General features: G+C 53.6%; 1 protein-coding gene across 3 annotated transcripts in view; it reads right to left on the reverse strand.

The window, feature by feature from the left end:
* Syt17 (synaptotagmin 17) overlaps positions 1-22,319 on the reverse strand; it is a 60,105-nt gene extending 37,786 nt beyond the window's left edge. Inside the window, exons 1-5 of one of the 3 annotated variants that reach the window (XM_071605269.1) lie at positions 22,092-22,319; positions 18,536-18,553; positions 17,741-17,851; positions 11,829-11,977; positions 7,660-8,279 (exon numbers count right to left, since the gene is read on the reverse strand). In XM_071605269.1, the coding sequence (XP_071461370.1) occupies positions 7,660-8,279; positions 11,829-11,976 (768 nt within the window). In that variant the 5' untranslated portion in view covers position 11,977; positions 17,741-17,851; positions 18,536-18,553; positions 22,092-22,319. Of the gene's footprint in view, positions 1-7,659; positions 8,280-11,828; positions 11,978-17,740; positions 17,890-18,535; positions 18,933-22,091 lie in introns of those variants that run through there. The other 2 variants (XM_027940883.2, XM_071605268.1) reach the window with 2 other exon arrangements.
* Positions 22,320-22,766: the final 447 nt, after the last annotated feature.

Genomic DNA, 22,766 nt, shown 5'->3' on the forward strand with positions numbered 1-22,766 from the left:
CCATTAGGTACCTTGCTGGGTTCCATGAGGAACAGCTATTAAAATTAACGATTCTGTTATTATTTTTAAACATATTTGCTTTACTGCATCTCTGTGTATCCATCACTGCTGTGAATGCATTTCAAAGTAAGCTGCAGACACGAGAACACTTCCCCCGGGCCTTGGTGCACTTGAGCTGCTGCCACAAATGCATCAGAAGCTGGGCAGCTGGTGAACCACGGAAATGTGCTGCTCAGGCGCTTGCCTCGAACAGGTGAGGCCCTGGGTTCGATCCTCAGCACCACATAAAAATAAATAAGTAAAGATATTGTGTCCTACAACCAAAAGAAAGAAAGAAATGTGCTGCTCACGGTTCTGCAGGCTGAGAGGTCCAAGATCAAGGTGCGGGCAGACTTGGTGCCCGGGAGGGTCTGCTCCTTAGATGGCACGTCCTCACCTCACCCTCACATGGAGGAAGGACAAGCCCTCTCTGGCCTCTTGTAGAGTCAGTGGTCCCATCAGGAGAGTGCTGACCTCAGGTCTAGCCACCTCCCCAAAGCCCTGCCTCCTCGTGCCTCAGCTTGGGGGTGAGGATTTCAACATATATGTGTGGGGGAGGGACACGGACACCTAGACCACAGTATCCTTAAACGTGTCGGCAGGGATGTCATTCATCAGAGTTTAATGTTTGCCTATGGTTGGGTATTCGTCTGCTTTAAGATTTTTATGTTAAATTTATATATAGTGAAATGTGCAAATCTTAAGAGTCAGGCTTGGTGTGCCCCCTAAAGGCACACACCTGTGTATCCTCCCAACTGCTCTGGGAGGTTCTGCCAGGATCCCGGGGACGCCAGCACCTTTGCCCTTCCTTTCCAAAGCCATGTGCCCTCAAGAGGAATGAACTGGAAACACCCTGGATATGTATACAGCTCAAGAAAAGAAAAGGGCCGATCAGAGATGTCTGCACACCCAATGTGTTCCAAAGCAGCACAGCATCATTCCCAAGAGCCAAAAGATGGACGCAACCCAAGTGATATACCAATAGACGAATGAATGAACAAATCCGCCCCCCCCCCACACACACAAACGCACATACACACACAGGAATATTACCCAGCATTTAAAAGGAAGAAGATTCTTTTCAGATGCCACAACGTGAACAAACCATAAGGACATTATGTGAAGCGAAATAAGCCAATGACAAGATAAATACTGTCCGTCTCCACTTCTGTGAGGTCCCTGGAGTAGTCAAACCCACCAAGATGCCAAGCAGAATGGTGGTTGGCAGGGGCAAGGGAGGAGGGCTGTTTTTTTGTTGCTGTAACCAAAATATCTGAGGAGACCAATGAAGGAAGGAGGGATCATTTGGACTCGCGGTTTTAGGAGTTTCAGTCCTCGGTGGTGGGCTCCGCTGTTCTGGGCCTGAGGTTGGGGAGAACCCTGTGGCTGAGGAAAGCTACCCAGCTCACAGCAGCTAGGAAGGAGCTGGGAAGGAAGGGGCCAGGGACGAGATATAGTCCCCAAGGGCACACCCAGTGACGGAGCTCCTCCACCCACGCCCCACCTACCCAGATGTGCATTCAAATCACTAATCCATCAAATGGATCATCCCATCGATGAGGCTGGAGCCCTCACAATCCAAACACGCCCCCAGAGCCTCATCTCTGGCCACCGCTGCCCTGGGACCAAGTCTCCAACGCCTGAGCTTTGGGGACATTCGAGGTCCAGCCCATAACAAGGGGAAAGGGGGATCACTGTTTAACGGCACAGAGTTTCCATTCCGCAGCATGAAGACAGTTCTGGAGATGGACAGTGGTGAAGGTCGACCGTCCTCATCCGTGTGCTGAGGGCCAATGAACTGGATGCTCAGAGATGGCGAAGATGAGGCCATGTGTGGATCTGTTTTTCTTTTTCAAGATGCAGGTTCTCACTCTGTTGCCCCAATTGGCCTTGAAATCCTAGGCTCACACTCTCCTCCTGCCTCAGGCTTCAGAGCAGCTGAGGCCATAGTCCATTCCACGTCTGGCTTGGATCTCACGAGCCCCCCACAGGCCCACGTGGTGAAGCCTCCGTTCCCATGTTGGCAGTCCTGGGAGGTGGTGGGACCTTTAAAAGGCGGGGCCTATTGGAAGGTCCTTAGTCAATGAAGGCAGCCCTTGAAGGGAATGGTTGGGAGCCCGGCCCTCCTCTTCCTCCACCACTCCACGGGTTGTGATGTCGGTGGTTTTACTCCATCCTGCTCATGACCTATGGTCTCATCAGATGCATCACAAAGTTACCCTGACCTTGGAATTGGAACCTCCAATCTATGAGCCAAAAGAAACCTTTTCTCTCATGAGTTCATTCTCTCACGCATTTCATTATAGTCCTGGAAAGCTAAGACAGGTGATAAATTTTAGATTACGTTTTTGCACCACAATTAAAACTAACTAGTAATTTTTAAAAAAATTTTTATTAGGTATTGATGGACCTTTATTTATTTATTTGTTTATATGTGGTGCTGAGAATCGAACCCAAGGCCTCACACATGCTAGGCAAGTGCTCCACCACCGAGCCACCACCCCAGCCCCTAACTAGTAATTTTTAAAGAAAGAGTTGAACCGACACAGATTCCACTGGTAAATGGCCTTCAATCCGCTTGGAGGAGCGGAGTCCCCCTTCACAGTCAGGGTAACTGTGTGGTGCTCACCCTCAGGTTTTGTATCTCTGGGTCCTTATTTTCCATGATCTTTTGACCACATCTAATCAGTCAGACCACAAATACGTGACAGGCCCATTCGCTGCCTAGTTCCTGAATGCCAAGACCAAAGCCACAACGCTCACAGGCCATTCTGCCATGAGCTGGAGAATGCCTACACACCAGCCAGCGAGTCCCCTGCTGGTCCTCCATGTGGATTCCCCAGGGCAGAGATGGCAGGACCCTTAGAGTTACTCTGATGCTGTACACCATTACCAAGGGATCAAGTGGCTCTGATTACACCTTGTGACACAGCTATGTCCTCCCTTCCCGTTGAACTGACCATGAGCAATCGGGTGAAGGCAGATGCTGGCCTCCAGTGAGAACCAGAAACTCCATTCACAGTCGTGGCCTTCACGCGCTGTGCGGGGATTTTGTTTCTCGTCTACACTGCAGGCCTGTTTTGCTCAATGGAGTTTTTTGTCTGGGGCCAGTCTCTCCTTTTCCATTGTACGGTGTGAAAGACAAACCAGCACCAGGAACTGGGTCCTTGTACCCTCTGCTCCAGGATTCTCCCTCCACTCCAAGTGCGGGCTAGGACCCGGCTCCAGCATGCTCTCTGCCCTCCCGCATGGCAGTCTGCAGCACTCCTGTCGGTACTGGCTGGACAACTCTGCCGTGGGGACCGTCCTGGGCAACTCTGCGGCATCCCTGGTCTCTATGCACGAGATGCCAGTAGCACCTCCCACCCACCAGACCCAAAATGTTCCCCAAGTTGTCCCTGGCTCAGAATCGCTGTTCCAGAGCTTTGGCAAGAATCAAGTTTCCCAGTCTGGCTCATAGCCAATGACTGGCTGATACTGGGGTGTGAAAGGCCAGCTCCCTGGCTCTAGCTGTCCCTAGAGAGGGAGCAACTGTGCAGAGTGAGTTTATGATGAGCTTATGATGGAGAGTCCCCTCCCCGCTATGGGCCAGCCCGGCTCTGGGTTTGGCAGGAGACCACGCAGTGCTTGGCGATTAACCCTTATCTAGAAGGACTTTCTCAAGCACCCTATTTATGGAATGAATTATGTCCCCTGAAAAGACATTCTGAAGTCCTAACTGCCAGTACCTCAGAATGTGACCTAAGGGCATTGCCGACATATAGAAGGCCCCCAACTCACAGTGGCTTGACTTACAATGTTTTGACTTTATTATGGCATGAAAGGGAGCCCATAAAAACACCGGTTTCCATTCTCAGCAGAGTTCAACACCTTAGGCAACACTTGGTTGTAAAGCAGAACTTGCGCTAGACGGTCTGGCCCCGCGTAGGCTGATCCAAGCGTTCTGCGGGCATTTAAACCCGGCCGAGCCAAACTCGTGTGCAGCAGATCCAGGGGCATGAACTGCACTTGGGACTCAGGATGGGCTAGCTGGGATGTGACCCTGTCTTAAGTCCAGGAGCACCTATGATGATTTTATCTAGGATGAGGTCACACTGGAGCGGAGCCGGTCCTAATCCACATGACAGGTGTCCTGGGAGACACACCCGGGGAGAAGCTGGCCATCGACAGCCAAGACAGAGAGCAGACAAATGCAGCTGGGAGCCAGGAAAGGTTGAGAAGCACCCGCAAGCCAGAGCCAGGAGGGAGCCAGGGGGAAAGACCGCGGAAGCTGTGAGGGAGCCTGGCTGTACCAGTGCCTCCATCTTGGAGGCTGAGCCTCCAGGACTCCAAGACAATACATTTCTGGAGTGTTAAGAGACACGGATTCGTGCCCAGGAAACTAACCCACGTCCCCATCCCTGTCATAGGCTGTGCTTCCAGAGAACCCAACATAACCAACTGGTCTTTCCGCCCAGAGAGCGCGGAGCCCCAGGTGAGCAGGACACTCTTCCCTGCAAGTCAGCATGAGCTCCTTGTCTCTCAGAAAGTATGGCTCTGGCATTCAAAAAGAAATCCATGCAGCACGATTCCCCCAAGTCAGTGTTACTAACATGAAAACTCTCAGTTAAGATCCACAGATTCGGCTGGGGTTGTGGCTCAGCGGTAGAGCGCTCCCCTAGCACGGGCGGGACCCGGGTTCAATCCCCAGCACCACATAAAAATAAAGGCATTGTGTTGTGTCCATCTACACCTAAAAAATAAATATTAAAAAAAAAAGATCCACTGATTCCCCAACTGCAAGCTGGACCTCCTGTGTTGGAATCAGGGGAAGACGGTGCCTTCCAAAGGGTTTTTTCAAGGGCAGATGTGACCACGCTCAATGAAGCAGGCACCTTGGTCCCTGCACAAGGCACACTATATACTAAGAACTGCCATTTGCAAGTCTGTGTCCTCTGCTAGTGGAGAGTTCCCTGTATGATATTTATTTTGTTGATCCAACTAAAGATCTCTGGCACCTAATAGGACCTTAAGAAAAATAGGAGAAAAAAAAACTGAGCAAACTAGAAAAGAAGAAAGAACAAAGGGTAATAAGGGGGAAAGAGACAGAAAAATCTATCCAAAGGGTCTAGATGATTCTCCCAACACTGCTCTAAGCAGTTGTAAAAAAAATAAATAAATAAAGTTCTCTTAATCATAAAAGGGGCACAAGAGGAGTCCTCGGCCAGGACTTCAGGGCCAAACCCACAGTGACAGGAAGGAACAGCCACCATCCGCCTGCCAACAGCACGGTAGCAAGCTCTGAAGCCCCGATGTGACATCACAGAGCGCAGATGAGCAATCCGAGCTGTTCCCACGCTTGAGAGATCTCAGTCTTACACACTTGGAGCTCACGGAGGTCCCCGGAGGTCCCCAGAGGTCCTCAGTGAAACTAAGGCCCGGCCTGCAGCTCATGCCGAGGACAGGGAGCCGGCCTGTCACCAGGGACAAACCTGCTTCCACAATGACAGAAGCCAGGCCCTGCTGTCCCTCTTTAGGAGGAAGGCAGACAGCCGTCCTTAGAGTCACTCGGCTTCTGAAATGGCAGCTGCCCTGCTTTAAGAAGCCACGAGGTGGGGAGTGGGCAGACAGCCTCTCCCCCCCTGGCCTTCCCCACGACGCCCACGCAGGTGTCATGCCTGTGTCCTGACAGGAGCTGGCCCCTGGGGTGGGCTAACCACCCACCAGCTCCTTTACCCAGGAGACCCCTTAACTCCGAGCTCACACCTGCACGGTGGTGTCCCTCCCTCCACTCCACCCGTGAGACAGCACGGGGACCCTCGCACAGCCAGGACGTGGCGGGGAGGATGAGCACCGGTCACCTCCTTCACGCTTACCAGACTGAGGATGGCCCAGTTCCCCTCCCTGGGTCCATCTCCCAGCCCTGTGTCTGCTGCTGCCATCCACAAGTTAAGTTTCCGTAAGTCACCAGATGTCAAGCATCACGGGAGACACACAGGAAGCACCCTACCCACCCCGCTGGTAGTCCCAGGAGGGAAGATCCGCCCAGAGGAACGGCCAGGTGCTGGGCTGGGGTGACAGCAGACCAGCCAACACCTTGCCCACCCTCTCCCCACCCTCAGCACCTCAGCACAGCCCGCCTGCCAGCCAGATGCCACCAGCTGCACTCGTGGACACGTGCAGAGGTCAGAGGTCTCCTGGCCTGCCAGTGCCACAGACCCGGGGTGTCAGGGAATGGACCTCCCGATTCCCAGCAGCCCTCCATCAGTGACCAGCCTAGCAGAAGCTGGTGGACAAACACCCGGCACCTCGCCCCTCTGCGGCGTGATCCACATGAGCACCCAGTTTCCACAGCAGGGGGAGGAACCAGTCACCTCCTGGGACAGCCAGCTAGATGTCACCTGTCACCTCCTGATGTCCCCTCCCTCAGGGTCTTCTCGAGGAATCCAAACTAAGGGAGGGATCAATCTTTACCATTGAACACACACATACACACACACTCACACACTGATAGTGGAACAGTCTCTTTTGTCCTCGTGTTTAGAACCTGCACCTGAGGGTTGGGGGTGAAGCTCAGGTACACAGTGTGTGCACAGCATGCATGAGGTCCTGGGTTTGGTCCCCTGTACCCAGCAAAAGCTGCACCCCTAGATGTGGAGCAGGGTCATCAAACCTTTGGCCAAGAGAGCACAGCTTTGAGGTGCACCTGGCGTGTTCATGTAAAACGATCCTGCCGCAGGGGTGGACTGTGGTCACCCGTGTGACAGCTGGATGGGCCTCGTACTGGTTGGGTCTTCCTCTTGCCTGGGGGGGGGGGTCCAGATCCTCCTACCCAGCCCTGGGTGGCCTCCCAGCAGCAGCCAATCACAGGTCCCCCGCTGCGGGGGTGGGGGTGGGGGGACAGGAAGCCAATCTAACAATTTGCCTGAAAAATATCCATGCATCAGCCAATTCTCCTGCTCACTTTTTTTTTTTCCCCAAATCAATTTCTGGAAGTCAGAATGACGGATAGCTTTATACCCCAGACAATCATTCTCCTGATTAAATAACTCAACATCAATAACAGAACAAGTCCCAGAGTGGTGCTGGTTACATGAACCTACATATGTGGTGAGATTTCACAGAACCACACACACAAACGCGCCCCGCCCCCAACACACACACCTGTGCAAAAAAAAAAAAAAAAAAAACAGGGACATCTGAGCCAGGCCTAGGCTAATCACCATTATCCATTTCTTGATGTGGCTAATGTACTTTGGGGTACATTGAAATGCTGTCCTTGGGGGACAGAGGACACAGGAACTGCACGCGCTTTCCTCAACCTCTTTGGAGTCAAAAATCATGTCAAAAATTTTTAAATAATATCTGGGTGCATGAAACATGCCTGTCATCCCAGCAGCTCAGGAGGCTGAGGCAGGAGGATCCCGAGTTCAAAGCCAGCCTCAGCCAAAGCGAGGCACTAAGCAACTCAGTGAGACCCTGTCTCTAAATAAAATACAAAATAGGGCTGGGGATGGGGCTCCGTGGTGGAGTGCCCCTGAGTTCGATCCCCAGTCCCTCCATCCCAAGAAAAAATTAAATAATAAAATCAAATTAAAATGATGCTTTTTTCTCAAAGCTGCCGAGGAAGCGCACCCTTACCTGAGAGCTGGGGATCAGCGCCTTCCACCAGTGCCCGCCCTTCACCAGGTCCACCTCGCACAGGGGCACGGACACTTTCCCAATGACGCAGTGGCGGGAGAACTTATCAAAGTCCACCACGGTCAGGAGCAGGGTCCTCCTCTGGGCCTCGAGGAAGGGGATCTCGAAGGTGTAGCGCTCCTCGAACACGGGCTTCTGGGTCTTGCGCTTGACCGCGGTCTGCTTGGAGTTCTTCTGGTCGGGCAGCAGGCAGATCTTGACGTAGGGGTTGGAGTGCGCCAGGTCCTGGCGCGCGCCGTCGTGGGAGATGGGGGGCGGCAGGTCCCGGGCCTCGATCACGCGCACCGTCAGGTGGTTGTGCAGCAGGTCGTACTGCGTGCTGAAGTGCAGCATGCCCAGCTGGTACCTGGACAGGATCTCCTCGTCCGTCAGCGAGTCCACGTCGTCGCTGCTCGAGTCCAGGGAGTAGAGGCGGGGCTCGAACTTCCTGAAGTAGTCGTCGGGGGTGTAGGTCCGGCGCAGCACCGACGGCTGGATGGGCTCCTTCTTGGCGCTGAGGACGCCAAACTCAATGGGTTTGATGTCGATGAGCGGGGAGCTGGGGCGCCGCGACTCCAGACCTACACGGCCCCAAGAAATGACAGTGAGTACCGCCGCCTGGAGGACATCGGCAGCAGCCGACAGGTTCTCAGTGTCCACTCTGCTCTGAATGCTCTTCTCTGCACACTTGGAAAAACGGCTGTCCCTCCATCTGTGCGGGGGACTGGTCCTAGGATCCCCCGAGATACCAAAAATAGGTGGGGGTTCAAGTCCCTGGTATTAAACTGGGGTGGTGTTTGGGGCACAGAACAGGGGCACATCCGCTTGTCCCTTTCCAGGTTATCTATAACCCCCAGTCCCCTCTCAGTGCCAAGTCCTATGGAAATAACTGTCCTACTGTGTGGTTGAGGGATAAGACCAGGTCTGTACATGTCCCATGCAGACGCTTTCTTCTTTCTCTGAGTATTTCTGATCCACAGCTGGTGGAACACAAAACCCTTTTTATATTGAGACAGAGTCTTGCTAAGTTGCTTAGGGCCTTGCTAAGTTGCTGAGGCTGGCTTTGAACTCGGAATCCTCCTGCCTCAGCCTTCCAAGCCACTGGGAGTACAGACGTGTGACACAGGGCCGAGTGGACTCTCCATTTACACCAAGATCACACCATCGCCACCCTCACAGCAGCCAAGGGCCAGGTACCTTCTAGACGGACCGCCTGTCCAGGTCACCTGATCTTTTCAGCCCCTTGAATTATTAGTTTCACTCTCGTCCCTGCTTTACAGACGAGGAAGCAGAAACTTTAAGGAACGTCCCAAAGGTCACAGGCTTCTAGGTGGAGGAACCAGGTGACGAGCCTGGCCCATCTGGCTCTGGTCAGGACCCTGGGCTGCCCCTCCTGTAAGAGCCAGCGTGCCTGGCTCAGACTCCACTTGTCTACTTACTCCTGAGCGCTGGGACTCGGGGCACTTTATTATAGATTCTCTGGGGCTCAGTTTTCCCATCTGTAAATTTGAGTCAGTGCCGGCTCCTACATCAAAGATGGTGGCACAGGTGCCTCCCCCCCACCATGAACCTGCAGAGGTCAAGGCCCCCACATCTGTCACTCTAATCTTTGCTCCTCCCTCTGTTCTAAAGATGACCTCATCGCATTCTCTCTCTCTCCCTCTCTCTCTCTCTCTTTTTATTTGGTACCAGGGATTGAACCAGGGGTGCTTTACCACTGAGCCACATCCCCAGCCCTTTTTATTTTGAAACAGGGTCCCGCTAAGTTGCTGAGGCTGGCTTTGAACTTGCAATCCTCCTGTCTCAGCCTCCTGAGTTGCTGGGATTACAGGCATCCACCATCTCACTCAGCACAGCATTCTTAATTAATTGCCCGAACATCTGTTTTGCCAGCAAACATCATCAGACTCCTGCCTGAGGCACAGGAGGTCTGCGGATAACTGTGAGAACAAAATCCCCCATATTCAGAGCTGGGAGTGAGACTTAGGAATCATGGAGACCAGCACTGTCCACAGAAATACAATGACAGCCAGGAGCGCAAGCCGTGAGAGTGACTTAAAATGATCTAGCCGCCACAACTTTTAAAACATGCAGAGAAACAGGTGAAATGAATTTTCACAATTTATTATTTGACCTACTAGTTGAGCATCACTCATCTCAAAACTCAAAATCTGAAATATTCCAAAATCCAAAATTTTGGGGGAAGAGACGGGGGTATCAGGGATTGAACCCAGGGGTGCTCGACACCAGAGCCACATCCCCAGCATATTGAGACAGAGTCTCACTGAGTTGCCTAGGGCCTCGATAAGTTGCTGAGGCTGGCTTTGAACTTGCAATCCTCCTGCCTCAGCCTCCCAAGCCACTGGGATTACAGACATGTGTCACTCTGCCTGGCCAGAATCCAAATTTTTGAGCACCAACATGATGCCAAGGGTGGAAAATGCCACGCCTGACCTCATGTGACAGGTGGCTGTCAAAACACTAGGCACACTAAAAATACAGTATGAAATTACCTTCAGACTCTGCATGGAAGATGTATATGAAGCATAAATGAATTTCACGTTTTGACGTGGGTCCTACCCTCAAGATATTTCCTGATGTCTCTGCAAATATTCTAAAATCTGAAATCTGAAACGCTACCGACCCCAAGCATTTCAGATGAGGGACACCCAATCTGTATATCCAAAATAGCATTCTGACATGTGACTCATACAAAAACATTTCCGTTTAAAATGTGTAAAATTCTGACATGTAATTAATACAAAAACATTTTAGTTTAAAGTGTTTAGCATATTTTAAATTCTCTTTTTCATACCATCTTCAAAGTCTAGAGTGTGTTTTACGTTTTTACCCCTCCCAACCTGGCCCAGTGCCACTTCTGTGCCCAACAACAAGGTGTGGCTGGTGGCTGTTGCACCAGACAGCAACGTCTAGAGCTCAGGAGGCTTAAGAAGCTTAAAATGCCCTCAGTCCCCCTGATTCAAGACCTGAACTTTTCCCCCCTATTTCCTTTCTCATCTGCTCCCAGCAATAGAAGCCAATTACCTCCACCTGAATGGATTTGTCACTTTTGAATTTTAAGATTTTTTCTTTCCATTAAAAGAATCTTGGAGCCAGGCATGGGGGCATGCGCCTGTAATCTCAGCAGCTCAGGAGGCTGAGGCAGGAGGATTCTAAGTTGAAAGCCAGCCTCAGCAACTTAGCAAGGCCCTAAGCAACTCAGTGAGACCCTGTCTCTAAAGAAACATACAAAAGAAAAGGGCTGAGGATGGGGCTCAGTGGCTAAGCACCCCTAGGTTCAATCCCCAGTTCTCCTGGACCCATAAAAGAAAATCTTGGACATCAACTAAATAAGATCAAGATAGTTTGGGGGAGTGATAGGAGGTGGGAGTCTTTGGACTTTCTTCTTCTTCCTCCTCTTTTCAACCCAAATCTTTCCATCTGGTCAAATGCACAAGGTACACAGCAGAGTGGACAAAATGGGTGGTCAAACTGACCCGAATATGCATTTTTTTTTTTTAGGTTCAAAAGTAAGAAAATTTCATACACAACCCCAGGTGGCCAGCTTCTCTTAAGAAAGATCAGGCCACACTGGGACCAAGGCCTTGAGTTTTGAGACCTGAGCAGCAGCCACCAGGGCCCTTTCAATGAGACGTGAGCTTTCTAGTTGGCCACAGTCCCCACTCTGCCCTAGAATTCTACACCAGAGCATCAGCTGCCACTCGTCTCTACATGAGGGAAAGGTCTGTCTCTAACCAACCCTCTGGCACAACCCCAAAGTCACCTGAATTAGCAAGCCCTGGGCTACAAACGGGGCAACACTCTCCTTTTAGGATCTAAAATGATACATGGGAGAATGTCAATCAACTGAGCAGAGTCAATCAAACGGGTGATCAATAAGAGCAAAAATCAATCAAAATGATCACTCTTGACCGAGCTCAGCAGAAATCAGGGAGGTGTGACCTACTCCTCTTTCACATCATCATCTGTGTCACCTTGTCTCTTAGACTGTCACCCACTCCACCTCCTCCCCCCAGCAATGATGCCCTTCCCCCTCTCTCCTTGGGGACACTGCTGAGTGCCTGGGAAAACCAGCCAGGACCCCCAAGGGTCCCAGCAGGGACACTTACTGGAAATCCTCCGCGTCAGGCTGTATGTGGACTTGGATGTGTCTGAGGACGAGCGTCTCCCATCTGGGGAGTTGGTCCGGGGAGTGAGGGGGACGTCGCTGGCTGTGTGGACGGAGTCACCATCCTTCTCGCTGCTCCGGCTGGCCATCCTATGGCGGGGAAGAGGGGCCGCGGGTTGTCGAGCAATCCCCGGGGATGTGCCCCCCGACCCCCAATTTCATTGGCTGCCTGCACCTTTTATGCACCAGGAGCAGGAAGCAAGCGCATCTCCAATGGCTGAGGGCAGACCCTGGCACGGGATGAGAGACACCCCCAGGGAAGTGACTCTCAGATCCGTTCCATGCACTTGATGCAACTTGGAATAACACAGGTTATAGTGTGGTCACCTTAGACTCTCCGTAGCATCTTGTTTTTTGTACAAAATGTGACGTGATGTCCAGGAATAATCCCCAGTGTAGACCAATCTGTCAGGGATTTGCATTATTTCAAAGCTGGAGTTGGGTGGGGAGGGGGATGTGTAAATTCAGGCTGTTGCCACGTGGGGGCGCCACTTTGGCTAAGTGAAGACAGAGACTGGTCAAGGAGACCTGTCCATCTTGGGTCCAAAAGGGTACCTCGTGGTTGTTTATAGGCATCCAAATTTGTGCAAGTGGCTTCTGGTGACAAGAGTCCTACTATTTCAACAGTCCCTGCGTCTATAATTTAACATCCTTCAAAAATTTCCCATAACAATGTCACTCAAGGGTTCTCTGAGTGGCAGGGCATCCGCTGCAAAACAGCCCGGAGAATCAATGATTTAAGAACAGAAATTCGATGGGAAGAAACAGCCATGAATTTGCAGCAGCACCAACATCCATGCCTCCAAGTGCCCTCCCCCCACAAGAAGGGACACATAAGGTTCTGGGTGGGGGGACGAGGAGATGGGGGGCGAGCAGGGAAGAAGTGATAGGAGGTGGTCACTCTGCGCCCTGGCTGGGTGATAGGGGCAAGTTCCTGCCCCTTTCTGAGCCTCCATTTCCCCACAGTGCTGCCTTGTGTGGCTGCCGTACCTGCTGGACACATTAACACATAGAAGATGCTAGAACAATGTTTGGTATGCAGTGGGCAGGCGCTCGGTGCACGTCAGTGATGTCATGACAACAGGTGTGGTTTCAGGGTCTCCTGAAAACCCACTAGGCTGCTGAGGAGGCTGGGGAGGCTGGGGAGGGCAGGGGGCAGGGAAAGCTGGCAATGCGGACGGGGAATCTGCAGCTCCTAAGGGCCCTGAGTCACCAGGGCTGCGGTCCACCCTCCAGGCCACTCCCCCAGGTGATTTCCAGGAAGTCTCCACAGGCAGAGCTGAGACTGCGCCAGGTGCCTCCGACGGCAGGGGAGGGGGACAGGCAGGACCCCAGGCCCGGGTGCTGAGAGAGAAGAGCGAGAGGGGTGTGCTCACTCCCTGCCGCGGGTCAGTGAAAGGCGCAATAGCAGATGAGGGTGGGGCAGGGGCGTGGGGACAAGCTGAAGCCGCCCTGTCTGTCTCCTTTAATGGAAGCAGCCTCCTCCTCCAGGGAAGGAAGGACCTGAGGGTCTCCACCCGGGGCGCCTGGGGCACCTGTCCTCCTGCCAGGACTTGAATGTCACCACCCCAAAGCCTCCCAGACACAATCGCCGGCCTCTGCCGCCACCAGGCCCCTGCCGTCCCTCCATCAGGCCCAGCCATGCTGTTCTCCCTGCCCAGAATGTCCTTCAAGTCCCCTGGACCAGCGTCTTTTCTCTCTCTCTCTCTCTCTCTTTTTTTTTTTTTTTGTACCAGGGATTGAACGTAGGAGCACCTGACCCCTGAGCCCCATCCGCAGCCCTATTTTGTATTTTATTTAGAGACAGGGTCTCACTGAGTTGCTTAGGGCCTCGCTATTGCTGAGGCTGGCTCTGAACTCGAGATCCTCCTGCCTCAGCCTCCCGAACCGCTGAGATGGCAGGTGTGTGCCATGGCGCCCGGCTCCAGTTCCTTCTTAATGTTTAGGTTGCCGAGGGTCCCCATCCTGTGCTGGTCACCTCCCGCCCACCATATCCCTGCTCCTTTTCTCCCCCCTGCTGTACTCCCTGAGGGCTCCTCCTCTGCCTCTGGCACCACACGGCAGCTCCCTGTGGGGGACTGTGCCCACCCACCTGGCCTCACGCGGTGCCTGGCACACTGAGATGCCCCACATTTCTCTTTTCAATGAATGAATGAACACGCCTTTCCCGGGGTCCTTATCTGAGTCTCAGGTCACAGGTCTCTGAGTGAATGTCCCTTGTCCCCTCTCTCCCCTCTCACACGGGGTTACGCTGCTGAATGGGGGGGGTCTGTGCTCATGGTAATGAAAGATTCCAGGCGCCAAGCACCTGTGGCGTGCCAGGACGTGCACAAACGCACCACTTCACTTCACCTTTCATGCAACCAGGGGTCAGGGTGAACCCCGTCCCCTCCCTCAGGGGTCCTGAAATCGAAGCCCCAGGGCCACACGTGGGGGACAGAGGGATAGGGAACAGGCACAACCGTGATGAGCAGGGCCCCAACTGAGCCCAGTATAATGTTGAGGTCTGCAAGTGGGGCATCCCCTGTGGGACCGGTCCCCACTGTGCACACGCTAGACACTTAAGGTATGCGCCAAGGACAAATAAATAAGCACCATTATTTGATTGTTACTCCTCAACAAGGGATGCTCTGACGTGACCCCACAGCAGCCAATCAGATCATGGTTTTTCGGACCCTTACCAGCCCAGCCCCACCCAGCTGAAGAAAGCTGGTGACAATGAGCAAGTGACAATAAGGTGTCCCCCGAGATCACCTGCAGAGCACAGGCAAAGGGCCAGCTCCTCTGCCACGTGCCGCTACACAGAGGCGCGCCCAGTGGCTCCCAGCTCCCATGTCACTGTAGGAGCAGCTCCGCCAAGCCGGCGCTAGTGACATCTCTCCTCCCTGCCTGTTCGATAACATTCAACTGCCCACTTGGTAAATAAATCTGGGGCGAACACAAGCTGTAAATTCGCTTTCTGAACGACGTACCCTGCCTCCCTGGCACAGATTTCGCATGCCCTGTCGCATTCGGTCGAGTGCCCAAAAGTGGGTTAAGCGCTGCTCAGGGTCGAGGGGAGGAGACCTGGTTCATCCTGGGAAGCGTGAAGCTCATGCATGGCTGTTCACGCTGCAGACTGCACAACTCTAGATGGTGCCATTCAGCCAGACCACATTGTGAAGGATGCCATCTGGAGTGTGCGTGGTGTGCTGACCCCAGAGGGAAAGTTCCGGTCCCCTTCTTCCATCTCTCGGCTTGCGGCAAAACCAAAGGACATGGGTCTACTTGTGGTATCTGCCCACCCGGGGCCCATTCCCTCCTCTCTGGAGTCAGCAAACCGCAGAGCCAGACCCCCGCCCGACCTTGGAATGGTGTGTCACTGGATTGCAGCCATGTCCCTCAGTTCTGTCTTATCAAGGCTGCTATCACACAGCTGCAGGAGAGGGAAGAGGTTGCCATATGGCCCCTCGGTTAAATATTCACCCTCCGGCTCCTGACGGGAAACAGTCGCCAGTCCTCGATGCCCCAGCTTAGCTCCTGTGTGATGGTGGCTCTGGGGTGGGCAGGCGACCCAGAATGATTCTAAAGCATCATTCCTCCAAGGGAAGGGCTAGGTCAAGTGACTGACCCAGGACATAAGCCAGGCCAGTGAGTCTCTCCTAGTTTGGGTTTCTTTGTATTTTTTTTTTCTTGCTACAAAGACAATAGAAGGTAAGTCTAGTGCTAGCATGTGGGGAGAGCAGGCCCATTCAAAAAAGAAACAGAAGAAAGAAACGATATCACGTGAGCTACTGGATCCAGCCATGCCTGAAGCCCTCATCCACAGACTATCCATAACAAGACCCTCTGCGGGGCTGTCCCATACGGTGTGCAGGGTGTGAATGCACAACGCATGGGGGCAACTGGACTTCCCCACCTGACTTAGGTCCTCTATGAAATCCAAAATCCCCCAGCATGATAACAGGACCCCAGCTCTGTGTGTACTCAGGAAGTAACTACCAAAAAACTGACAGTCACTTTTCAAATGGATGGCTGGCACTTCCGGGATTCCTTTTCCACCTGTAGGTTAAACTGGTTTTTTTTTTTTTTTTAAATGGACAAGACAGGCACAATTCCCTGTCTTGCCAGTGTCCGCCCTCTTGCAAGCAGAGTTTTAATGAGACCAGATGGGCTGAGCCAGTGTCTGCCACAGAAGCTGCCGCAAGGTGGGAATTACTTCTCGATGAATGAGTTGCTTTCACCAACGTCTCAACTTCAGACACACTCAGAGGACTCGGGCTGCCCACAGATAATGGAAGAGATCCTCAGCACCTTGACCCCAGTGTCAAGGCTCTCTATCCACAGCTAGTAATGGCAGAAGCCAGTTCTTACAGAGCTCATACTACGGTGCTGAGCGTGCGGTATGCACCTCTCACTTACCCTCGGTCACAATCCTGTAAATTCTTTTACTATTCCACTTTCCAGAGGAGGAAACCAAGACCAAAGTACAGTAAAAAGAATCCCATTCCTGATCTACAAGGTGTGGCCAGGCATCAAGTACTTTTCCATACGGGAATTCATTTATTCCTGCAATTAATCTCAGCACTAGGAGATGCCTCTATCTTATCATCCTGTTTTACAGATGGGAAACTGAGGCACAGAGTGATTTTTTTTTTAAGTAACTTGCCCAATTCACAGTACTAGAAAATGACTGTAGAAATAGGATTTGAACTCACACAGTCTGACAGAGAGCCACTCTGCTGTGGAAAGATCTGGTACTTGCTTTTCTGTTTTTGTTTTTGGTACCCAGGATTGAACTCAGGGGCGCATAACCACTGAGCCACCTCCTCAGTCCTTTTTGTTTTTTTTAATCTTGAGACAGGGTCTCACTAAGTTGCTGAGGCTGGCCTCAAACTTGCGATCCTCCTGCCTCAGCCTCCCGAGTCTCTGGGATTACAGGTGTGGGCCACTGCACCTGGCTAAAGTTTGCTTCTAAGGAGAGAAAATGAGAAGACTGAGGCATGATCCCCATCTTGCAGGGAAAGCCGGGCATCAGAAGCTTCTGGAATCTCAGCCCAGGGACTCAGCTCGGACAGTACAGGGTACATGCCCCAGGGCTGTGGGGACTGGTACCACCTCTCTCTCTTTTCTGGGGCTCCTCCCCGGCCCGAGGAGCTGCACTTGATGATTTGCAGGCCCTTCCTCCTGGCCTTTACCCAGACTCTCTGACCATGTCCCTCTCCCAGCCCCAGGGGTGGGACCAGACACGTGGCTGAGAAGCTTCAAAACTGCGTTCCCAAAATATCTGAGCGACTGGCAGATGGAGATGTTGTATGCAGGCGCGGGAGGAAAGCGAATTAGAAATAAAATGAAAGATAGCTAGCGAGAACATAAACAGCGTTGGAGGACTGGATGGAGCCGGAGGTACTTTCCTGCTTCCTTGTTTCTGAAATTCTGGTTTGGACCAGCAAAGAAAAAAAAAAGGCAATTGCTTATTCATCCATCTACCCCTTTGTGCAAAAAATATTTATTGAGCATGTACTAAAGTGCAGAGAGTCAGGACAACTTGTCTGGGATGCAGACCCTTAGACTGCGGTCACCCTTTGAAGCATGCCAACGTGCACAGATCTCTGTTCCTCTCGGAATATCACTCCCCGGGATCCAAAGTGCCCCACCATCAGCACTGGGAGGCCATCACCCATCTCAGAAGCCCCGTGTGAAACCAGCGGAACTACAGCTACCCCACGGGCCAGCCGGCGGGACCCAGCTTGCCAAACAAAACAAGGGGTTCAGGACACATCCCCACCAGCAGCCGAGATGCCCCACGGAGCCTCACACCCCAGAATCAATCTCTCTCCGGTGGCCCGGACCCGACTCTCAGGTGGTACTTACAGCCAGGGAGGAGTCTGCGCTGGGAAAGGCCCCAGGATTTCCACTTCATCCTCACTTGACTGGCAGCAGCTGGACTCGTAGCACTTCTGACAGCAGTGCCGGCAGCTCCATCTACACATCAGCAGATCAGAGATTCTAGAAAGAAAACCCTGAGGCCCCGGGGGAGGTGGGCAGCGGGCGAGGGGGGAGAGGGAGGGGAGAAACAACACCCAAAATTACAAGCAGCCGATCCCCGGCGGGAAACAAAGACAGGAGCATGACTCGGAAGCGGAGCCCGGAGAGCAAGATGTTTTCCATCTCTGTTTACCCACCGCGGCACAGAGACGGCCAACATCCGCGCGCCCAAGGCGCTGACAGCCAGCCACACACATTTGCAGGTATTTCTTTCCTAGTGTCTGGGAGCATCTTTCTTGGTTGGCCTTTGAGTGTTTTCTAGAACCCCGTGAGGGCTAGACAATAGGTTCTCCCAACACCGATGAGTCTTACTCTCTTCTTGCAAAGCAAAGAAGCAAAAAAAATTGTTTTCTTTTTTTCCCCCAATGATCTCGAAAGTGAACCGGGAGAGTCAAGCGGAATGAGCCGGGGTAGGGAGGGACATCTGTCTTGCTATTAGTGCTTCCTCTGACACGGGGATTGCCTTTCAGTCAAAAGGCGGGGGAAACGGGGTGCCCCTGGTCCACAGCCAGTTATTACTGAATCGTCAACGTCCCCGAAGCCCCACATGACACTCCAAAACGAGAGACAAGCCCTTCTTGATGAGAAAACCAGACCCAACACATCATCGAATTAACCCACCTCGTTCAGTGGTTCCAGCTGCCCTTTTAGAGATCCACACCGAAGCCCAGGGGCGGGAGGAGGTGAGGGTTGGAAGAGAGAGAGAGAGACCAGTTTAGCCATATTCCAAAAAAAAAAGAGAGAGAGAGAGAGAGAAGCACGTCACCTGGAAGGCACCCTGCATCTTCCACTTACCATCCTGGGAAGGGAGAGGAGTTTCTAACAAGGTGTTGCTATGCTCAGGACTGCTGGTAGCCTCCTGATTAGCCAACACCGAATGAATGGGCAACTTGAGCATTTCGATTGGGTTTGCACCGTATGCTGTTATGAATCAGAGCGGGTGGATAGAGAGTCATGCTATCCAGCACAGCCAGACTCCAGGGGACTCGCAAACCTTCCTATACAGAAATAGCCACGAAGCCACCCCAAAAGGACATGATGAGCTAGCGTGCAGGCAGGCACCGAATGGATGTCACTTGGAGCCCACGCCCTGCCGGAGGCCCTACCTTCCAATTCTGCTCCAATAGTGATGTGCAGAGTTTTATATGACCACCCACTAATTGGGGGAGTTGGACAGGAAGCTGCAATCAGGTCCTCAGGAGGCGGGGGGTGGGGGTGGCCCCCCCACACACACCCCGTCTTCTTCTCACAGGTTCTCAAGGCGCAGACTCCCCCACCCTCTTGCTAATGACTTTCAAATGGGCCGAGTAAACCAGGAAGCTCAGGGGCCTGCAGCCCAGCCCAGGATGCCTCCCGAGATGCACTGGGGTGCCCAGCTCAGAACTTTGAAATCAAGAGGGAGATGTTATCATCTTTTGGGGGGGGTCTCTTGCAAGCAGGGAGAAGGTCTCCGTTTCTCCCATGGACATATTAACATCTTTCTGACCCTGGATCACACCCACCTTCCCTCTGAAACAAAGGAAGGTGAGCCCAGCTCTGAGCCCCAGGTCCACCTACCCCGCTAGCAGGGAATGATACAGAGTCGCTTTCCAGTTACTTTCTGCATCCACCACCACGTGATCCCGGTTTCCTATTAGGGTACTTGACATAAAGTTTCCTCTTCACATGATTTTTTGAAGTTAAAAAAAGTCCATTTATAGAAAAAACAATTAATAACAGTATAGGTCATACATGGCTCATGAAAAGTTCAGAATCCTTGAAGCTGCCAGAGATGAACTGCAGCTTGGGAAAGACTCCAACATACTCCCCCAAACCCCAAACTCAAACCACACACAGAACAATATCTGAAGGTGCACCCAAAGGAGCCGGGTGGGGGAGTACCAATCCTGGCCCTGCCCCACTGACTGGCCATGTGACTTGAGCAAGGCAGGGAGCCTCTCTGAACCTGTTGCTTCTTTTGTTTAGTAGAAAGGCCACTCCCTACTTAAAGGGGTGCTGTTGAGATGGGACATGGACTTTGAAAAAGCTTGGGTACTGCCTGGCTGCAAAATAAAATGCACTCTTTCTGTGTCTTATGAGAACAAGGTGATTGATTGCCCAGGCCCCAGGTATTGTCCTGGCACATACACAGAAGTACACGGATCAGCAGGAATCTATCACCTGGCAGGGTTTACAGGTGAAAGTGCTTCAACTTTGTTTGGAATAAAGTGATGTTTATTTACAAAGTCCCATGTCCATTCTCTCGTTCCCTGGGCATAGGCTGGTCAAGAGGGAACCATCTATAAAACCATGATGACCAGACCCAAGGCCACTGTGTGCCCCTGCTGAGGATGCACAGTTTTATCAAAGCCCAGGAGCAAGATGAGTGCCGTGGAGCAAAAAGAACCATGAAAGGGTCAAGGGAGGAGAGGTCCTCTGGATTGCTGACTCTTCCTCACACTGGGGGCCCTGGGCTCATGGGTGGTCAGCAATGGAGAACTGATTGAGACCAGAAGGTAAGGGAAGGAGAACCCAGCTAGTCTAAACAGAGGCGGGCAGGTAAGACTCCAAGGTCAGCGCTGGCCACAGAGCCTGCTTCTCTCTACAGCCCTCCAGCTAAAATGGATTGGTATATTTTAAATGGCTGGGGGGGGGGGGGAGTCCAAAGTAGGTTACTCCTTATGGACTTGTGCAAAATGTCTGAAATTTAAATTTCAATGTCCCAAACAATTAGTTTTATTGGAACACAGCCACGCCCACTCAAGGACTGCGGTGGCTGCTTTACCCAGACAGACTTGAAGAGCTTTGACAAGGAGCATGTGAGCCTCCAAGAAAAAAAAATATTAACTTTCTGGCACTTCACAGAAGTTCACCAACTTGTTCTGTAAGGAAAAGTCGGTATCAGGAGCCCTCACGTGAGATGCTGAAGGTTACCTCCCATACTATCCCCAATGGGCATTTTAGATCCCACCTGGACCCCTGAGCAGCTGGGTGGCCTTGGGCAAGCATTAATTTCTGGGCTGCAGGTAGTCATTAAAAGCCCCCAAAGGCTTGTTTTAAGGTTCATTTTTCAGTAGATTGTGCATCCAGAGGGGCAGGGACTGTGCTGCTGTGTCCTCAGCACAGGGGGTGGTCACCCAAGCATTTGTCCAGTGACGAGTGAACAGTCTCCGGACAACATTCAGCACATAGTAAATATGACCTTCGTTGAACTTGAAATGAGGACCTAGGGATTCCACGAAAAGGAAGCCAATCCAGGGATTCTTAGCCTCAAAAAGGAGTGGGGAGTCTCTGCCAGGTGACAGACCACAGAGTCCTTGGGTCTGGGGACAAGAAGAAGGAATGCGTGAGCCAGCAGCCCCCAGCCTGGGCTGAGGGGATAAGATGAGGCCCGGGGAGGGGTAAGCGTTGGCTTTACTGCCAGGCTCAGGCGGAGGAGCCAGCTCCCGAAGGCAGCAGCTCCATGGGTCTGACAGCCAGTCTGACTGTGTGACCTTGGCATTGACCTGTCGCCACTTCTCTCTTTGCAGAGGAGAAACGTCTCTCAGCCCAGCTCATCCCCACCCCACCTGCCAAAAAGGTGCTTGGAGATTATTTCACCCCATGGGCTCCTGGGGGAGCTTCTTCAAGGTGAAGGGGGGAGGGTCCAAACTCCCAGACCCCAATGCAACGAGCTAAAGTGCCCAGCTCCTTCACCTTCGCCAATGCGCTCTGGCCTCTATGTCCCCCACCCCTCAGTACTCAGTGCCCGGGAGAGACGACGTCCTTGTCCCTCCTGGCCGGAACAGCTGCCTCAAGCTCGCTCCGCCGGCCAATTAGCCGGAGCCGTCACCACGGCAACGGCAGCTGGCGGGCCGGGTGGCTGGCGCGCCCCGGGCCGCCCTCTCCGCGGCCCCTCCCCTGGGGTGGGGTGCCAGGGGGAGGACAGGCGGGCGGGGGGGGGTCCGCCCCACCCCCATTCCCTCCCGGGGAGGCGAGGGCGCGCAGGCAGAGCCCACGAGGGCCCTCCATCCCGGGGTCCCGGGGTCCCCTGTTCTTTTCCCGGGGCGCACCGCCGCTGCCGCACGGGTCGCCTGCGCTCGGGCACCCTTTTTTCTCGAGGCAAGTTTGTGGGAGCCTGGCCGCGTGCCCTCCCCTCGGCGCGCGCCCAGCCGGAGGGCGCTGCCCCCGGCGGCCCGCGCCCCCGCCTCAGCCCTACCTGGATGTACGCCATCTTCGCCCGCGCGCACTCACTCCGGCCCGGGCATGGCGCCGCCACCGCCACTTTGCCCTCGCCGACAGGGGCGGGGGGAGAAAGCAAGGGGGAAAGGAAGGAGAAGGCAGCCGGTGGCCCCAGACGTGACTGGCGTGGCTGATGAGCGACGCCCGCCCCTCCGCCGGCCGCCCCGTCCTTGCCTCCCCTGCGTTCCGGCTCTCGGAGTCGGGCCGCCTCCCCGGATCGCAGAGCTCGGCACCCGGGGCCCCCGCCGCGGCCTCCCTGGCTGTCCCGCGCTCCCCCCGAGGCGCTCCCAGGCTGGAGTAAGGCCGGGCCGCCTGGGAGGGAGCCCGGGGCAGCCGCGGGGACTGCAGCGACCCCGGCGCGGGCGGGGCCGGAGACGCCGGGGCCGGAGCTCGCGGGAGGCGGGGGAGGGGACCGGGCTGGGGAAGGGGGTGGCGGGGGCGGCGCCCAGGTCAGCCCATCCGGCGGGCCCCAGCGTTGGCACCACCCGTAAGCGGCGCTCCGGGGGTGGCCGCGAAGGTCGGAGTGTACAGCCTAGCCCGCCCTGGGTTCCGGAGCTGGGAGGGTCCTCCATCCAGCCCTCTCCCCAAACCCGCTTGGAAAAACTTTATTCCCTCCCCACCCGACGCGCCTAGAACGGTTACGGCGAAACAG

This window comes from Marmota flaviventris, chromosome 19, assembly GCF_047511675.1.
Source record: "Marmota flaviventris isolate mMarFla1 chromosome 19, mMarFla1.hap1, whole genome shotgun sequence".
Classification (NCBI taxonomy): Eukaryota; Metazoa; Chordata; class Mammalia; order Rodentia; family Sciuridae; genus Marmota; species Marmota flaviventris.